Consider the following 19,600-nt stretch of genomic DNA (forward strand, 5'->3'; position numbering starts at 1 on the left):
ACCTGATTGTGAGGGAGTCTGGGAAATGTAGTCCAGCCTTGTCCAAAAGAGGAAATGAAGATGAAGTTTGATGACTGTGGAGTAGGCTCTGCCACCTCTTCTCTCTGTCACCTCTTCTTTCCTTTTCATCTTTTACTTCCTTAAAATACTTCAATACTTGTGTCTAGGACCCGACCGAGATCTCAGGGTGGACTTGACTTTGCAGCTGGCCTCTGGTTCAGTCAGCAGCTAGTCCTGTCACTAGTCTGGCCTGATGTTGAAGGATTTTGACTGTTGATGTTGTTCTTCAAGGGTCCTGCATCACACACAGACCCTTACAATATCCAGATCATGAGGACTGTCCATGAACAGATTTGAGCTTGTTCTTCCTGCAGATTCTCCCCCAAGATTTCTACAATTCCCTAGGAGCTGTTGTCTACATGACCGAGGGGCTCTTCCCTCTTTTAATATTTTCATTCCAGGGTGCTTGGGCTTCTAGCATGCATTACAGTTGCCACCAGCTAGAAATATCATGGTGTTTGGAAGAATATTTTGACTAAGCTCTGGGAAAAAAAGTGAGAGGAGCCCAAAACGTTTAGTCAGAGGCACCTCTGGGTAGAATCTGTGGGAACTTTGAGTACAGGGTGGAGTGGCAGTGCTGAAGGATGTTCATGACTATGGGCAGGAGGAATCAGAACACCTTAGGGGGGTAAACCAAGTTCTAATATTTCCCAATAATTTCTATCAATTATTATGATGACCCCCCCACACAGAATCTGTGCATTTAGCGAATGGTTAGTCCAGTGTGTTTAAGATCTCAGTCTTAGACATACAAATATTGAAGTCACAGCTGTCTTCTCCCCCAGGAGGTTGGTGTGGCAAGTCTGGGCTCCCTACGAGTGTGCATGTGTGCCTTTGTGTGTCCCTGTGGGTGCCTGTGAGACAGAGAGAGAGAGAGAGAGAGAGAGAGAGAGAGAGAGAGAGAGAGAGATAGAGGGAGAGAGTGTGTGTGTGTGTGTGTCTGTGTTGGGGCGGGAAGCAGGTCTGCAGATGGGAAGCCCCTGGTGTTTTATTTTAAACACCCCCTCCCTTTCTCTGAGCCTGGTTCTGTGATGGTGGTGCAGGGGAATGAAGCAGGAAGGAGGAAGTTCACATCCTCAGGTGCCTGCCTGCCTCTGTGTCATTCTCCCCTTTCTGTCACTGGCTCCCATGTGATATGGCATGGGAAGGGCCCCAAGCAGCTCTGCCAGACATCCCAGCAGCAGTCAGATCTTCTGGGCTTTCCAGGGGGTCCATCCAGCAGCTGCCTACTACCTTCCTCTGAGGTGGAGGCCTCTTTGCCTCACAAATCCCACCTTTCCTCTGTGTGCTTAGCTCAAAGGACTGGCAGGTGCACCCTGCTTACCTCAGGAGAATGAGGGACATAGAGGGAGAGAGTGTGTGTGTGTGTGTGTCTGTGTTGGGGCGGGAAGCAGGTCTGCAGATGGGAAGCCCCTGGTGTTTTATTTTAAACACCCCCTCCCTTTCTCTGAGCCTGGTTCTGTGATGGTGGTGCAGGGGAATGAAGCAGGAAGGAGGAAGTTCACATCCTCAGGTGCCTGCCTGCCTCTGTGTCATTCTCCCCTTTCTGTCACTGGCTCCCATGTGATATGGCATGGGAAGGGCCCCAAGCAGCTCTGCCAGACATCCCAGCAGCAGTCAGATCTTCTGGGCTTTCCAGGGGGTCCATCCAGCAGCTGCCTACTACCTTCCTCTGAGGTGGAGGCCTCTTTGCCTCACAAATCCCACCTTTCCTCTGTGTGCTTAGCTCAAAGGACTGGCAGGTGCACCCTGCTTACCTCAGGAGAATGAGGGACTCCAGAGTGGGTCTCACCCCATGCCTTGCATTCTCTTCTCAGCAAGCCCTTGACTCAGTGGACATGCAGCAGGCAAACGAGCCGTCTGCTCCTTGAGCTTCGTTTCACATGCTCTCCTTTCCTCTGGCACTGTTACAAAATTGCTTGTCCTCAAAGGTGGCCTCCTCCACAACCAACCCCACCTGATTTACAGATCACAAGGGCCAGTGAGGGTTGCGCCAGCCTCTAGGGGTAGGGGGCTGACTCCATGACAGGCATTTTCTTGAAGCTGGGGTGTGAGGCTCTCAGCAGCTTTTGCTGTCAGCTGTGGGCTCGAGTTGCCAGTTCAGGAAAGACAGAAAGAGCCCACAAAGCACTGTTCTCCACTGCCACATAAGATTCCTCAAATCAAATATGTGCAAATCAAAGATCTGGTGATGGTAGATCAAAGCCTGAATAGATGCTCATTTGGTAGAGATTCTTATATAAGGATGCATCCCCTTGAGTAACGAACCCCTTGCTTCATTTCTGTAGTAGCCCTAACCCTAAAGCACAGCCTGGCCTGGGAGCACAGCCTGCCTGCTTGATTGATTCGTCTCAATTTTAAGTTTAAGATGCTAAATGATGAAAACTCCAGCCACCTTCTGTACTTTAACTGTGCTCTCCGGTGGTTTGCTCTGCGAATGGACATCCTCATGAACATTGTCACCTTCATTGTGGCTTTGTTAGTGACGCTGAGTTTCTCCTGGATCAGTGCTTCATCCAAAGGCTTGTCACTATCTTATATCATCCAGGTAACATGTGGGACAAGTTGGGCTCAGTGCAGAGGCCCTAGCATACGTCAGGGAGGGGGCTTTTGGATGGAAGTAACAGAAAAATGGCTTAAAATGATAAAGGGATCTTAGTGATTCACATCAGTAAAAAGTCGGGCAGCTCCCTGGGCGACAGGGACAGAGGTTCTTGGTTTTGTCCTCCTCCCTCCTTTCCCTTATGGCTATGCGAAGTTGACCAAGAGCCTCTGGAGTCTACAGCAGGAGGTAAGTCCTGCCCTGAATACTGAACAAAAGTCCAAGCTTTACTCCTTGTGGATTCATTTGGGAATTCCAGTACTCATTAGTAGTTCAACAGGATTGGAATGATTGGACAGGCTAAGGATCTTACCTGGGTTTGTTTCTTTTGCATAATAACAATGATAGGTAAACACATGTCATTTATTGTGCTTTAGGTCCTGTCCCTTACCTAAATTAACTCATTTACTGCCCTTCTCCTCACCAATCTGATGACACTGCCTTTAGCCCCACTTTGCATGTGAGGAGAATAAGGCCCAGAAAGACTTGCCTACGATCACACATGTGTCATATGTGAGAGTCAGGATCTGAACCCAGGCCACCTAGGTCTGATGTTTGAATTTCGTTCCTTGATATGTGCTTTACCTTTTTCTCTTTGGAAGTCTTCTCAATATAGTTCTTACCCTTCGCACTTTGTGATTCCATAACAATGTATCTGAATGTGGACCTTCAAAAAAAATATATATATATTCTGCTTGGTGCTATGCGTTCTTTTAAAGTCAGATTTCTCTTTAACTCAGAAAAATGCCTCTTCTTCCCACTTCATTGTGATAATTTCCTCCTTTTCTGTTTTCCTGCTGTGACTCAATGGTTGCACATTGTATTTCTTGTGCCAGTCTTCTGTGTTTCTTTTGTTTTATCATAAAATTTGTTCTGAGAATTTTCCTTTGCTTTTTCAGTCATTCTTTTTTATTCTAAATTTGACCATCACGTATTCATATATTTAATTTCCCAAAGCTCTTCTTCTCTCATTTTTTTTAAGATCATTTTTTTCAAGTGAATGGAATACTGTTTCTCTCAGGATATTAATTAGAGTTCTAATTCGTCAGAGCCCCTCTTCACCTCTCCTGTCTTCTTTGGCTTGTATCTGTTTTCTCTAAGTCAGTTTTTCTTTTTGATTATCCAGCTCCCGCACTTTCCTGCCACTAGCTTTGTTCACTTGGCTCCCGCCTCATTTGCCTTTAAGAATGGAAATTGGGTTGCATTTCCGGGCGTTCCCTGCCTTTTATGTATTAGGTCTCCCCTGACAGGAAGTCCCCGATTACGGGTGGGTTAGGTAGTGGGGCTTTTCCAAGGGCAGGCTTCCCTGGGACAGCAGCTGAGGAGCTGACTATTAGGTACCAAGGCTAGATTTAAAGCACTCCACTTCTCCCCAGGCAGTTAATGTACTTTCTTTAAAGAAAAGTATGTGTACACGTGCATGTACACGTGCATGCCCTGGGACAAAGTGTCAAACGGCTTCTGATTAGGACAAAGAAGAGGGAGATGAATAAATGCACCCAGCAGGAGTATCCGCCTGCAGACAAAGTGTCCGGGACCAGGCCTTTCTGGGTCCCTCCTCACCCCTGGGCCTCTCTGGGCTCTGCTAGATGGAGGCTCTTCAAACCTGGTGGCAGGTCCTGCTTCCATTTTCTCAAAAGGTGCTCATCCTCCTCTCATCTTGCAGAAATGTGTAACCCTATCATTCAGTGATACCTCTTCCCACCCGCTTGCTGTTTAAGCGCTATTCTTTTAGGGAAATTAATCGAACATCACTTTCCTAGAATCGGGGATGGGTAACAAGGCTGTACTCTCCATCCTCGATCTGAGTTTGGGAAAGATGCATTTTTTCATCCAGTAGCCCATTTCCCTCGCTGACAGATGTTTTCATTTGTCGTTGGCTTTAGTAAAATATCAAAGAGGTGATACTGAATGGTTTCCCTTAATTGGCCCAAGTTAAACAGCTTTCCCCAGCTAAGGTCGTGCTTAGGGGCACTATCATCAGCTTTCCATGAGATAGTTTCCAAACGTTCCCATAGGGTTGAAGAAGAATTTGCACACTTGGGGTCTATAGGAGCATTTCCTCTCCAGTTGGCTTGGTGGCTTTTTTTTTTTTTGCATTAGTCCCCTTTGGAGAACACAGCATCAAAATGACAGAGGTTCCCATGGGAATAGAGGAGGCTCCCTAGATGGATGAGAAATTGTGGTGTGAAATGCCAGAACAGAGAACAAATGCAAAGTAATATCATATAACAGAAAAGAGGAGAATAAGCACTTAGTGTGGCCATGGCTTGTAGGAGCTGATAGTCTTGTTTTTCTGTTGTTGTTTTGAGACAAGGTCTCACCGTGTAGTTTAGGATGGCCTTGAGCTCACTATATAGCTCAGGCTGACCTCAAACTCATAGTGATCTTCCTTCCTCATCCTCCCACATGCTAGGATTACAGGTGTGTGCCAGGACATCTGGCTCTGATAGTCTTGTCTTTAACAAAATACACCTACATCCTTCTCAAGGGCAGGTCTTAGCCTTAACTATTCACTGAGCAGCTAAATAAGTCAGAAATAGCAGCAGTCATTGTGGATTTAGTAGTGAACAATCTGGACTCATCCTACCTTCTTGGAGCTTACATTCTAGTAGGCAGCTGGAATAAATAAGGTGATAAGTAATAAATGAGAAGGCCTCAGATAGTGCTTCAGTGGTGTGAAGGTAGTACTAGGACTATCAGAAAGGAAGGCCACATTACACCTATAATCCAAGGTACCCTGCTGGGAGGTGGTGTCCAACAAGGACAAGGACACCTTGAACAAGGAAGGAACAGCTAAGGGATACTGGAGCAAGAGAGCTTTGGGCAGAAGGACCTGAGAGAGCCTGAAGATAGGTGTGAGCCTGGTATGTTTGAGGGTCTGGGAGTCTGTGTGGCTTGAGGAAAGTAGTAGAAAATAAGGTCTGTGGAGCTTTGGAAGCTGAAGGCAGGGAGTTTTCTGTATCCTGAGATACATTTGGGCTGGATAATCCTTTCTGTGAGGGGCTGTTGCTATTAGTCACTTTCTCATTGCTGGGACAAAAACCCAAGGTCCAAAACTTAAAGGAAGAGAGGTTTATTTGGCTTATGGTTTCAGAGAGTTTAGCCCACGCTCACCTGGCTCTAAGGTGGGTATGGCATGGTGGGAGGGCATGATGGAAGAAAGCTGCTCAACTCACGGCAGTTGGGAAGCAAACACAGAAAGGAACTGGATACAAGAAGGAATCCTTCCAGAGCACACCCCGGTGACCCTCCTCCAGCTGGGCCCCACCTCCTAATAGCACATTCAGCCCTGAACTCACCATTGGATCAATCCAGTGATGAGTATGATGCCCTATGATTCAATCTTCTTCCAAAGCCCACCTTTGAATATATGAGATTTTGGGGACACATCTTAGATATAAACCATAGCAGCTGCTCTGTCTACAATAGAATGTCTGGCAGCCTTCCTGGCCTCTGCCCAGGAGAAACCTGTATTAACTCCCTTTCTCACAGGTTGTACCAACTCTAGACATTGCCAAATGTCTGTGGAGGACTCTCACCCAGGTTGAGAGCCATTGCTTGAAGAGAAATGGGGAGCCCTGATCTGTGTTCAGCGGCAAGGTGGCAAGGGAGGCTGTCTGAGGTCTGGAGCTTCTCCACGCCTTTCTCATTCATCTGCTGGGCCCCAAACTTCTTAGGGGTAAAAGCCACTTGCTGCTTCCCCCATGCTTTCTCACCCAGAGTGGGCCTGTGAAATTCTTGTCACAAATGCCTCCGCTCTCAGTCTCCACCTCTAGCCTCCGCCACTGTCTCACACTATCCTCGTGTATCCACCTTCTTTCATCTCTGAGATGACTTTGTGCATCACCCTGCCAGGCCACTAGAATGTAAGCCCCATAAATATGAGGTCTTATTTATCACATTCAACCTTAGAAACCCCGTACCTGACCAATACCATCACCACTACTCAGTAAATGATGTTGTCCTCAGAAGACAGCTCGTGCCTGCAGCCCATCAAGGTAGATATTGTTGGCCCACCCATCCAATGAAGGACCCGTGGGCCCTGTCTGAGCTCAGGGCAGGCTGGAGGGTGGGGAAGTCGTGTCTCACCCAGGAGCAGCCTCGGCAATATCTGAAGGGAGTTAGTGGATGCAGTTAGCACTTGGGATCCATCAGTTCTGCGTTCATAGGTTCAACCAACTGCAGAGACTGCAAATACTGTATTCAGGAGATAAATCGAGTCTGTACTGAGTGTGCATAGACTTTTTTCTGTCATTATTCCTTAAATACAATATAGCAACTATTTACATAGCATTTACATTGCATTAGATATTAACAGTAGTCTAGGGATGATTTAAAGTGTACAGGAGCATGTATATAGGTTCTATGCAAATGCCGTGCTGTTTCATGTTAGAATCTTGAGCACCTATTGACTTTGGTGTCTGCATGGGAGGTAGTGGTGGTGGTGGGTGTCGTGGGACCAGTCCCCCAAGGACAATGAGGGATGACTGTACATACCTCAGCCTGCTTGCCTGGCACAGGGTAACTCTGAGATGTGATGCCACCCGTCTCTTGGACTCCCTAGTAGAACTGAATTGAAGTTGTCTGAGGTGCTAATCTCTCATGAACACACCCTTAATTGGCGGCCTTCTCTTTTCTCCCTTATTCCTCCCATCCCCTCTTTACTTGCTGGGTTTACCATTTATATAAGTTTTCTGAGGTCATTGTAACAAATTACCACAACATTGGTGCCTTGAAATGAGAAATTTTTTCTCTCACAATTTTGGAGTCAGAGGTTTGCACACAAGGTGTTGGTAGGGCCATGTCTCTCTGAGGCTTTGGAGAGACTGTTCCTGGTCCCTGCCAGCCTCCAGAGATGATTTGGAGTTCCTTGGCTTGAAGATGCATCCCTCCAACTCTATACTCTGTTCTCTGCTCTGTACCATCTCCTCTGTCTTTTCTGGGGATCTGTCACTGAATTTAGGGCCCACCCAGGTAACCTAGAATGATCCCAAGTGCCTTAATTTTACTTGCAAAGAGTCTTTGTCCAAATTAGGTGCAACTCTCCAATTCCAGAAATTAAGATATGGACATAATTTTTGCAGGCATCATGGAACCTGCCCCGATGTACTGCTTGCATTCAAACCTTGGGGTTGATTGCAGAGGCGGATTCCTGGTTTAAAGTGGGCCACCATAGCAAGCCATCTCCCGAAGTCTTAACCTTGGTTTTCTCTTGCTAAAGCAAGCAGATGGAACTGATGGTTTTGTAGTCTTTTGTAGTGGTAGAGTTTTCAGTGACTTCTTGGCTGGAGGTAGGTAGAGTAGGGAGGGCACAGCAAGTACGTAGGTCCCAGAAGTTCTGCTATGGAATTCCCACTCCCACTCAGACAACAGTCTCCACTGCTCAGGCAGAGGCAGCAACCAAGTGGTGTATGTGGGTGGGTGGGGGTACCACCATCTGGAGTTCCAGGGAGACAGTAATTGCCATTTGTTTCTAAATACAAAGGAAGTGTTTAACAGCAAAACATGGCAACAGGAATATCTTATTTCTGGTGCCTGGCTGGGAATGTAGGCTTCCTTTGTGTGGGGACCTGAGTTAAGTGGGGAAGTAATATTTCACAAGGGATTCTCCCAATGTCCCCAAGGCAGACCAGCACACCTGGGAGGAGAAAGGGCCCTAACCATGGCTGCTTGTTGCCTTCTCCATAGCTGAGTGGACTACTCCAAGTGTGTGTGCGAACAGGAACAGAGACCCAAGCCAAGTTCACCTCTGTGGAGCTGCTAAGGGAGTATATTTTGGTAAGAAATTACATCATGAAAGAGGAGGGACAAGTTCACTCTTATAGGACCTGGGCAAGTATTCGATCTTTTTTCATGTGAGAGGGATCATGTGGAAAAAAATCTAACTGGTTGCCCCTCTTCTTAAAACTTACATTTTTAAGGGTTGGGGATTTAGCTCAGCAGTTCAGTGGCCTGCCTTGCAAGCACAAGGACCCGAGTTCAATCCCTGGTACCAAAAAACAAACAAACAAAAACAAAAACAAAAAAAACTTATATTTTTAATACAATCTTTATGTCCTTGAGGCTGAATGTAAGGTTTCTTTTTTCTTTTTTAAAATAAAAGTCCTTAGTAGGCAGGCTGTTTCTCTAGGCAGAAAAGACAATGCGGTGGCTTGCTTGGGTTCCTGAAATTTAATATTTGATTTGATTTGATTTGTAAACTGAAAAACAACAACAACAACAAACACAAAGAAAAAACAATTTGAGTCTTCGAAAGCTTTTCTGTTCAACTCACAAATGGTGTTACTCTTTTGAGAAGAAGCCCAGCCAACCCTAGCAGCCACTTTCCAGGGTCTCTGAATAGTGTCCGGCCCACTTACAAATGCAATTAGACACTTAAACATTTTAAACAGCATTTTAAAATTTAATCCATTCAATTCCCTTTTAAGTACCTCAATAATCTGACTTAGCAAAGAAACCTCCCTGAGTTTATATAAATCTAATAGTTAAACTTGTAAATATAGAGAGCTTTAAATTCTCACGGTAGTTCCAGTGTTACATACAGTATAAACTGTAAGCTTTCAACTTGAAATCATGGTTCAAGTTATCTCCCCAGTGTATTCAATTATACACTTTAAATTACAATCACCAGCCAAATTCTATCAGTATTATACTTAAAACACAAAACATGCAGGTTCCTTAAACTAAAACTGTTGCTGTTATAGTATTGTTTCTCTGCATTTTTTTTTGTTTGCTTTTAATTGTAAATCTTCTAGGAGTTAAAAATTACTCTCTGAGAATGGACTTTTTTTTTCAGGTAACTGAGGTTGTTTATTGACCAGAGATTTGGGCTGGTTGGTCATCCTGATAGGGCACCTGGGATCCCTATTTCTCCTTGTTAATAGGGACTTCATAACAGAAGAGAAGAGGCTGGTTTTGTAATGAAGCTAACATGCTCTACTTCTTAATTAGAGTTGGAGCCTGTTGGACTCTTGGGAAGAAAACTTAAAAGTCTTTTCCATTATCACTGAAACTTCTGAGCTTGATGTTCTGTTTTTCTGTCGTTTTCCTATTTCTCACACCATGGCGACTCTTACAGATATTAAAATAATATCATCCAGCTACGGAACACGCTGCTCACATTTGCCCTGGCCTGCAAGGCCCAGCGTGAACTGTCCCTTGCTTGTTCCTCAATGCCATCACCCCTTGCTCACTAAGCTTCAGGCATGTGACTTTCTTTCTATTCCTTAAGTTGCCAGGGGCCTTTGCACACACTATCTGCTGTGTCACCAAGGCTCTGCCTTCTGCTTCCCTGCAGCCCTCATTTCTGTGACCTTCCAGCTGTCCAATGACACTGCTCACAGATACCTTCTTCAACCGTCAAGAAGTGTTACTCACTCCCTTCGCCCTGTCCTCCATACAAGTCAGTCTGCATTCTGTCACAATACTCTGTTTTATTGCCTGCTTTTCTAATTTTTTCTTGTTTTATCATCTGATATCCCCACTGGAATGTGAGTTTCTTGGGTGGAGGGTTGTAACTGGTCTGGGTTAAAGGGATGAATAAACAGCAGCTATTAACCTAGCATTGGTTTCTGTGCTTTTCAGGCCTGTGTTCCTGAATACACTCATCCCTTCAAAGTGGAGTCCTGTCCCAGGGGCTGGCCCAGCCATGGGGAGATAACCTTCCGGGACTATCACATGAGATACAGAGATAACACCCCGCTTGTGCTCAATGGGCTGAACTTAACCATACAAAGTGGGCAGACTATTGGGATTGTCGGAAGAACGGGTTCTGGTGAGTACAGCTCTGCTTTTCTTTCTTGTGGGTTGTTTGAGTTTCCTCAGAATGTGCTGGTTACGCCACACCAGAGGGTGATGCATACGTGCGTTGTTGGTTTGACTGTTATTTTCCCTCAAATCTCTTTACTGTAAATTAGGATTTCAGGTTGAATGGGTGTGTAGAGTTGGAAGCAAATACACATCAGTTTTTGAATTAATTAAATGAGAATCCTTCTGGTGAGATGGGGCCCAGAGGACGAATTGTATGCTAAAGGCCCCTGTAGGAACAGGAAGGTTAAGTGTGGCAGGGCAGCCCGGGGCCCCAGAGCGAGGAACTTGCTAGCATAGCCATTCACACAGAGCCATTCCATTGCATTAAAAGTTCCCTTAATTAAATGCTTGGATATGATGTTTGATTTGTTATTCCTGTTTTCACCGTTCCCAGGGAAGTCATCACTAGGAATGGCCTTGTTCCGCCTGGCAGAGCCAGCCAGCGGGACGATCTTCATTGACGAGGTGGATATCTGCACCATTGGTTTGGAAGACCTCCGCACCAAGCTCACTGTGATCCCCCAGGATCCTGTCCTGTTTGTAGGTACAGTAAGGTAACTGCTTTTGAGTATCATGCATTCTTGTTTTGGGGTAGTGAAATCAGACCAGGGGCCATGTCCCCAAGATGTGGCTCACCTGGGGCTATCCTGTCTCAGGGAAGCAGAGTCCCCATGGGCTCAAAAGTGCTGCTAGTGTCTGTGTTTGAGTGAAGCCTCGAGAGGAACCAGGTAATAGGGCCTTGAGCATTACTGATATTTTACAAACTACATTATTAATAAGCAATATACTTTTATATGCAGGCTATGCAGATCTCCTGGTTGGCCCTGCATAGGCCTATTTTATGCCTGTGTGCTGGCCCAAAAGAACAAGTGGTTCCCCTACATCAGCAGCCATCGCAGGAAGTGTGTTACTCCTAAAGACTGAACAGCAGCTGTTTTATGGGTATAAGGTCTTATGTCAAAGCACAAGGAACCACAGTTTCTCAGTTGGTCCAGTGGGGAGCCAGCCCTCCTACTGAGTCCCTGATGACATGGAGATGCCCTGGAGAGGCCTGAGTGCCCATCTTGTTGTCGCCTCTCCACGGGTCTCACTTTTCCCTGCCTGCCCTGGTGGTGTCTGCTCCATCCCCGTGCATCCTTGGTCTCTTGGCCTGGGCTGAGCATGGCTCTTAGTGCCCTGGTTCCTCATATTGCCCTTTTCTCCTGTATGGGATTCAGGGGAGAAACTGTACCTCTGCCTTTTCTGGTTTTGGAGAGCCACCTATATTCTTCAGCCTGCAGCCCCTTCCCCCAACCTCTCACCCCAAAAGCCCAGCTCCCTCTCCTTTCTTTTATTTCAGGTACAACTTGGACCCCTTTGAGAGTCACACCAATGAGATGCTCTGGCAGGTTCTGGAAAGGACATTTATGAGAGACATAGTAAGTGTCTGGGGCTGTTCAGAACAGGTCCTTTTCCCAGCACAGTGACCCAGAAACCTGGTTTAGGCTTAAATTTGACCAGCACCTGGATCAGCACATGGCCAGGTTTATTTATAGATACACAGACTTCAATAACCCACATCTGTAGCACACAGTCCTTACTTTACCCCTCTTATAAAAAGCAACCACGGGTCCTATTTATTTAGACCCCAAAATGATCCAGTCAAAAGCTGTCTGTGCATTATACCCCCACCCCTCAGTTTAGAGATGCAGAAATTAAAGGATTATAAAGTATTCAGGCTGGCAGAATGGAGACTTGAACACAAATGCCTCTAATTCTAGAGCCCAGGGGGTGCGCTCTTCTACTCTGCACCTTTACTTATCAGAACTGATGAGCCGCAGAAGGACAAAGGGCTGTGTGTCTTCCAGAAGTGGCAGGTGTGGCTGGTTTGAGGGGACTGAACCATCTGTAACACAGGGCTGTGTCCTATAAGACCTGCAGCCTCGACTGGGGACAACAGATGTGCAGGACCACCTGCGCAGCCCCCAGGTGCCAAGGCCAGTGCCTCCCAAAGCGACTTGGGCTTGTCACACTGGATAAGTCAGATCCACTTCACCTCCCCAGAAAACTCCCAGCTCATCTCTATTTTGTCCGTGGGAATAGGAACCCTGAAAGTCATTGGCATTTGTGTATTTCCTGGAACAGCGTGGGCATCGTTTGTGCTCTGTTTGGTGAGCAGTCTATGGGGTTCTATGAGTCATACTGTGATTTTAAGTCATTAATGTCCACCTACTCCCTAGTCTTTCCCTTGTGCCTGTTCGCAGTATTGAAATGATTGTTGTTTTGCACTTTCTTTTCCACGGTAAAATAAAGCAAGCTGATGAATACAAGAGAAGGGGACAATCAATATAGATGATGTAGGATAATTTTATAGATCATCAGCATAAATGTGGCATCTTCTGTGTTTTATAGATAATGAAGCTCCCGGAAAAATTACAGGCAGAAGTCACAGAAAATGGGGAAAACTTCTCAGTAGGAGAACGTCAGCTGCTTTGTATGGCCCGAGCTCTTCTCCGTGATTCAAAAGTAAGGAAACAGAACAGAAAATGGATTGGTCAAATTTTGGATATTCCCTGCAGTGCTGCTCAACCCAGGAGGCAGAACCACGCATTTGTCTTTCGGCAAAGACAGAGAGCAATTGAGTCATTTAAAAACCGATCCCAATTTCTCAACACAAAGTTGTGAGGGGGGTAAAAATTGAAAAATAACAGCCACTTTACAGCCATAGCACCTTCCTCCCCTGGGCCTCTCCGTGGGAGGTCTTGCTTAGGTATTCTCTCTGCTGTCCTTGGTACTGTGAGTTTGAGAGATCTGCCTCTCAACTTTTTCTCTTTGTCCCTCAACGATTCCGAGTCCTCAGAAACAGTACCCAGGACACCCTAGAAGGCCATCAGAATGTGAGCATGTAAGATGGCCCAGCTGAGGCTGACCTACTCTGCCACACAAACTGGGTTAGAGGAAGAAGATGCTGTTGTTTTAGTGATCCTATGTTCTGAGTCCTCGTGGGCAAAAGGAACCAAGATGCATTAGGTGCCTCCTTTGGCTCTGCATACTGCTAAGTGGTTTTGAGTCTCTTCACACTGGGCCTGTCCTAACGCATAACCTTGAGGAAGTTAAGAATCTTAGCCAAAGTCAAGCCCAGTTAGGGGCTGAGTGTAAGCCCTTTAATTGGTACAATCAAGTTAGTGCTGTGGTGGGTGGAACAATGTCGTCCCTCTGAATGTGTTCATCTCCTGATAGCCAAAATCTGTGGATCTGTCCCCCCAGTGGTGAAAGAGATTTGGCAGATGTGATGAAGTTGAGGCTCTTGAGATGGGGAGGTCATGCTGGGTCCTGGTGGGCCTTGTGGATCTCATGTGTCTGTGTAAGAAGCAAGCTGGAGGGACAGAGAGATGGAGACCTGATGCTGGGAAGGGGCCAAGGCTTTGAGGCGGCCTCTCCATGCTTGCAGACAGTGGTGGTACAGCCCTGACGATGCCTTGATTTTAGGATGTCTGGTTTTTAGAACTGTAGGATGATATATATATATATATATATGCACCATTTTACATCTGTAAGTGTGTGGTACTTTGTTACTGTGTCATTGGCAAATGAGCTGAGTGCTGCTTTTATGCACACGCTGGTTCATCCTAGCACAGAAAGCCCATGCAGCATTCATTCCTACTTGTTTGTATGGTTAGAATAAATCACTTGAAAAAGTAGGTACAACTTGGTTCCTCCAGCAAGCCCTCCAAGGAGGGTGGACGTAGTGTGATTTGACTCTTATTTCATTATTTTAACTTTTGAGGATGGCTGGCTTAGCTCATTTTCAGCTTTTCTTTTACTAAGAAGCAGAGCTGAGACTATAAATGTCCCCCTTGGCATTGCTTTGGCTTAGTGTGAGTTTTACCATGTTCTTCTCTACAGATCATTCTCCTCGATGAAGCTACTGCCTCAATGGACTCCAAGACAGATGCTCTTGTCCAGAGTGCCCTCAAGGACGCCTTCCAAGGCTGCACGGTGCTGACCATTGCCCACCGCCTGAACACAGTTCTCAACTGCGACCGCATCCTGGTCATGGAGAGTGGGAAGGTGAGGGCTCCTGCTGGTTTCACCTCCCAAGGGCAGTAGAGTTCTGGGCTGCAGGCCAGTGGGTCTGTTCTGCAAGTTTCCTTTCTGCTCTGACTTTCAGATGATTGAGTTCGACAAACCTGAAGTCCTCGCGGAGAACCCCAATTCTGCCTTTGCAATGTTACTAGCAGCAGAAGTTGGATTGTAAAGGCCCCTGTAGCTGATTGAACAGAGAAAGAGGAAGAAAAGGAGGAGGAGGAAGAGGAAGCAGAGAGGGGAAAAGGGAGGGGAGGAGGGGAGAGGTGAGGTGAGTAATATGAGGGGAGAAGCTGTCATCTCAGCAGCAGTCTATCCATGGCCCTCTCACCCACAAAACAGGGGCCAAGCTGGGGCTGAGGCTGTGCCCCCTCCCCTCTCTTTCCAGGTTTCAGGTTGGTTCTGGGTAGTGAACAGAGGTAGATGAACCCAGGATACTAAACATCCACCCCTTACCTCCTAGAACCCCCAAGATTATCATATGTCCCCTCTAATACCACCTGCGAATGGAAATAACCTTCTGTTAAAGAGTAGTCAAAGCAAAGGATGGGAAGATGCCTGGGATGGAGTTAGCGGAGATGCTCTGGCCTTGATGTCGGAAGGGGAAAGAGCAGAGCTTTCTGTTAACTTCTATTCACTTCTCTCTTGACAATGAGATTAGCAGTGACTACACTGATCTGTAACATGAAAGATTGATTATAGTGCTTGAAAAATTAAAAAAAAAATCGTATTGTATCCCTGGTATCCCCCCCAAAACCATATTGCATGTTCCCAGTGATCTATTTGATTTGAAGAGTAGGAAAAATTTATTAAGGGAAAGAAAACTTCTGTCTAAGAGAGGCAGAAGAGGGACCAGAAAGTGGGTTGCCCACTCACCCATCTCCAAGGTGTTTTATATAGCTAAGCCATGTAGGGAGGTGGATACAAAGTGTAACAAAACTATAACACCCAATGGAAAATTATAAGGCGGGCATGAGGTGGGGCAAAACCAAGATTAACCAATAAGATTACAAGTACAGTCACCCAGGTAATATTGATTAAATTGGGATCAAATGGGGGAGTGAGTCACATAGCAGGGATATTTCCTGGAAAGGCTGGGCTAAGACCTTGGCCCCCAACCAAGTGATTGATACCTATTTAGAATAACAATTACTGTTATTTATCCCTAGGGGAAGCACAAAGGTATAGCAGATTCTTTCCTTTTACAATTCTGGCCTTCAGTGAATGTGTCTTGATTGTTGGCTCCTTGCTGTGTTGGCTCCTTGAGGGCAGCCCTGTCTAACTGCCTACAAGATATCTAATTAACTTACTTATCTACAATATCCCCCCTCTGAAGAAGTACCCCTAACTGCTGTGAGGGGGCAAAGGGTGAAGACAGCCTTGGCTACTTCCAGCTGAAGAGGGTCCTAGTTGTGATCAGCAGTCAGAGTTACTCTACAGAGGGTCCATCTAAAGGCCCTTGGTAGGTGCCAGGCATTGTCATCTTGGTGCTGTGTAGCTTTTAAGTCTGGAGGAGACAAAGCCAAAGAGACGGTTAAGAATGCATGGGCCAAATTATAAGGTCAGCAGGACTGCTATGAAATTAGCCCACAAAGAGGATAAAGAAAAGATCCAGGGGGATTTCAGAATCCAACATAGAAGTCATATTGCTAGCAGTTATGAGCGGTTGACAAGGTCGATCTGGTAGATCCCAGTAAAAGAATTATAACACATTTGTTATTGGTTCCATTTGTATGATGGCTTGGAGTTTGGCAGCCTCTAGGCAAGAATAAATGAAACTTTTAAGAAATTAGAGTATGCATAATCTAAACATGAGCACACTAGAATGAAAGGTCAGGTTGGGGAGAAAGTCACATTTAGAAATTTGAAATAGTGATTGAACCTGCTGGTCTTAGATTCTTTCATTGATAGAGGTTTTCTATAAGTCTGATACTTTGTTGCCAGTCTCTCTAGTTTTAGCTCTAAGATAAGAGACAATTTGAAGAACAAATTTCACTAAGAAATATAAAACTCTAGCTGAGCTCTTACATCTTACATATTACTGTAGTTTTTTCCTAATGACCCATAACCATGGTCAACTACTGGTAGAGCTGGAAACTGCCAGAAGTCAGTGACTGGAGCCCCTTTTTACATAGAGCTTTATTACTATGGCATTATTTTATACCTCTTTTGGTTATTTTCTGCTGGGTGTTTAAGACCAAGTTAAAGCGAGACCTGTGTCAATCAACACAAACCTCTTGCTGTCTATTAAGGTCAGTTAAGTCTCTTCAGGCATTATTTTGGAACCATGCATAGAACCTCTCAGCTCCTGTCAGAGTCAGCCATCAAGATGGGTCACAGCCTTGCCTGACCATGTTGCTTTCAGTGAAAGCATGGGAGACTTTTCCCTCATGGTGACCCTTCTTTGGCACACAGTACATTTGTCCTCTGGTGCCCAGCAATCTCCCTGCTCAGGAGGTTGAGTGACTTACCAAAGATGTAGGATCCTGTAGGACAGGTTCCTTTGTGTCCTGGATCTTGTAGGCCTTGAGGGGCCAGGGCCAAAATATTGGGTGTCCTCACAGCCTAGTTACCTTTCTAGTTTTGGTCTCCAAAATTTAGTTGTTGAACACCCAGAAGACAAGATCAGTGACATTAGTAGCTTAACTATTATAATTTTGTCTGGACATTAAGCACTTTGAAGTATAAAGCATATTTAGGAGGCTGTTATTTCTTATCAACCATGGTGTTCTGGTAGTTGAATCCTTGCAGAATGTTAACCAAAAAGAGTTATAGAGAATCTTAAGATCAAGAGCCACAAATAGTATTTCATCATGACAATCATAACATTTTCTTTGTAATACTTACATGTTCATTTTATTACAGCATAGTCTTAAGGATGAGGAGTCTCTCATTACATTTACACTTGAACACAAGCAAGAATTACTTCCTAATGTGGAGCAAATCTCAAGATGATTTTGACCATTTTCTCTCTTTTACAGTATAATTCTAATCATGAGATAGCATCATAGTACTTTCTTATATGTAATTGACTTTAGGAGGGAGGCACACCAGGTACTGGTGTAGAGAAATGCTAAATTATTCCTTCTTACATTCCAAACAAGAGTGAGGATCAGATATGGAGCTCCTAATCTGAAACAAGAGAAATAAATATGGCATCCCATAAATCTTTGCTGGATTCCTGTGCCCCCTAGAGCCTTCCCCAAGGTTTACTCCACTCTAGGGTGGGTAGCTACACCTGGAGAGAGACCCAGAAAATAAAACCGGACTGGACTATCTACCTTTTACCAGAGCATGATCTTATCTTCCTCAGGAAACTCATATCCTTACTCCAGGAAGTATTCCAAAGTGCGAGTTGCAATTGACTTCGCTATAACAATCATGTTGAGAGAAGTATTGCTAGCAAGCCAAGAAATTCAAACCACTGCTTTTTAGTTCCTTGAAAGAGGAGAATAGGGCAATTTTTCTGCAAAAGAGATCACCTCCAGAAATGTAAGTCTGAGAACTGCCCTGGGTCCTAGGGCAGAGGAAGCTCTGAGAAATTTCTGTTGTCTAGTCTTTTAGGCAACTTTTATTAGCAGCAAGTCTGCTACTCCTTTAAGGTCTGTTTTTAATTCACTAAATATTTGAAACTCATAGATCTTCCTAGAAGCCATAATCTACATAGTAAAGGCACCTTTACTGACTTCTTACACACACACATGAAGGAAGAGAAAGGCCAAAATAGTCCCATATTCTAGTTAGCATGTAAAAACAAATGCAAGTTACTGATTGCTATTTTCCCTAGTGTAAGACAAACCAGTTGGTGGGTTGTCTTAGTCTGACTTTCTGGAAGGAGGAGCAGTCTGACTACAAGGGATTCTCAAATTACTTTCCAATGAATTGGAGAAAAGTTTAAGGGGAGTTTTTAACTAGCAGAGAAAAAGTCCAAATAAATATGCTGATTAAACATCCAAAATATCACCATATAGCATTTTATAAGACCATAGTCAATGTTCCAAAGTCCATAACCTATCAGAAAAGGCATTTTTCTGCCCTACACACATAAATGATGAAGACCATGCCACCATGCCTGGGTGGGGGGGAGAAGGTTCAGGTAGTTTTTAATCTATGAAGAATTTCTTTTTATTTGTCTAGAGGTCTGTCTTACCACTAGTAGAGAAAGCAGTCCAAACCTGTAACTCAGCTCTTAATGGAGGTTTAAGAAAGGATCTGATGGCATCATTTCAGATCACTCTGAGACAGAGGATACCGGATGATCATTGACAGTGTTCCCCTTTCACCTCACAGAGGAGTCCAGATAGGACAAGATGTGGAGATTTTCTGCTGATTACCCAGATGGCCTGTCAGGAGCTAGTTTCTTCTGAGGGACTTTGGGGTATCTGCCAGAGAGTAACTCTGGCTGTGATCCCTCAGTTGTCACCCCAGTTTCTGCTAGTTCCACGCAATCAGAGATGTGTTTCCAAAGGGAGCCCCATTGCCTATCTGGTCAGCGTTCCACCCTCCATTGGTATAAATAGGAGTGGGGATTCACCAGAGGGCGACTGGAGAAACCTGTCCTCTGCTCTGAGAGTGGCAGCTGCCCTAAAGGCAATTACTAGATGGCAGAGTAACCACCATTTGTTTATGATTCTATAAGGGACAGATAAAAGCCTGAACTGTCTTTATCTGAGATGATTTTATAAGAGACCCATTTTACAGCATTTTGAAGCAACTAAGTGCTAATGCAACACCTATAAAACAAGAATAAAATGTAATTTTAACAAAACACAATGCATAAGAAAAACAAGAAATATGCAAACATTTAAAACACACAACTTAAAATTAAGACACTTTTAAAACAAAAGCTGAAACAAAGGCCAGAATTTATGAAACAAAAACCAGAATCTATGAAACAAATGAGAGCCTATGACACAAGTTACAACCTATGAAGCAAAAAGACCAAAGTTAGAACCTATGAAAGAAAACTCTTACCTCCGACTAGTAATCTTGGGAAAAGACATCCAAAATGATATAGGGGGAATAAATGTAACTCCCAAACCTGCTAGATATCCGAAACAC

General features: G+C 44.9%; 1 protein-coding gene across 1 annotated transcript in view; it reads left to right on the top strand.

Annotated features, from left to right (window-relative positions):
- The window catches only part of LOC104867790 (multidrug resistance-associated protein 9), a 122,764-nt gene extending 107,116 nt beyond the window's left edge, over positions 1-15,648 (top strand). The window contains 6 exon segments of the mRNA XM_033760596.1: positions 10,250-10,439; positions 10,869-11,028; positions 11,814-11,892; positions 12,866-12,979; positions 14,360-14,524; positions 14,625-15,648. Coding sequence (XP_033616487.1) covers positions 10,250-10,439; positions 10,869-11,028; positions 11,814-11,892; positions 12,866-12,979; positions 14,360-14,524; positions 14,625-14,711 — 795 coding nt within the window. The 3' untranslated portion in view covers positions 14,712-15,648.
- The last annotated feature ends 3,952 nt before the right edge of the window (positions 15,649-19,600 follow it).

Source organism: Fukomys damarensis, unplaced genomic scaffold (assembly GCF_012274545.1).
Source record: "Fukomys damarensis isolate Sample0158 unplaced genomic scaffold, DMR_v1.0_HiC HiC_scaffold_114, whole genome shotgun sequence".
NCBI classification, from domain to species: domain Eukaryota; kingdom Metazoa; phylum Chordata; class Mammalia; order Rodentia; family Bathyergidae; genus Fukomys; species Fukomys damarensis.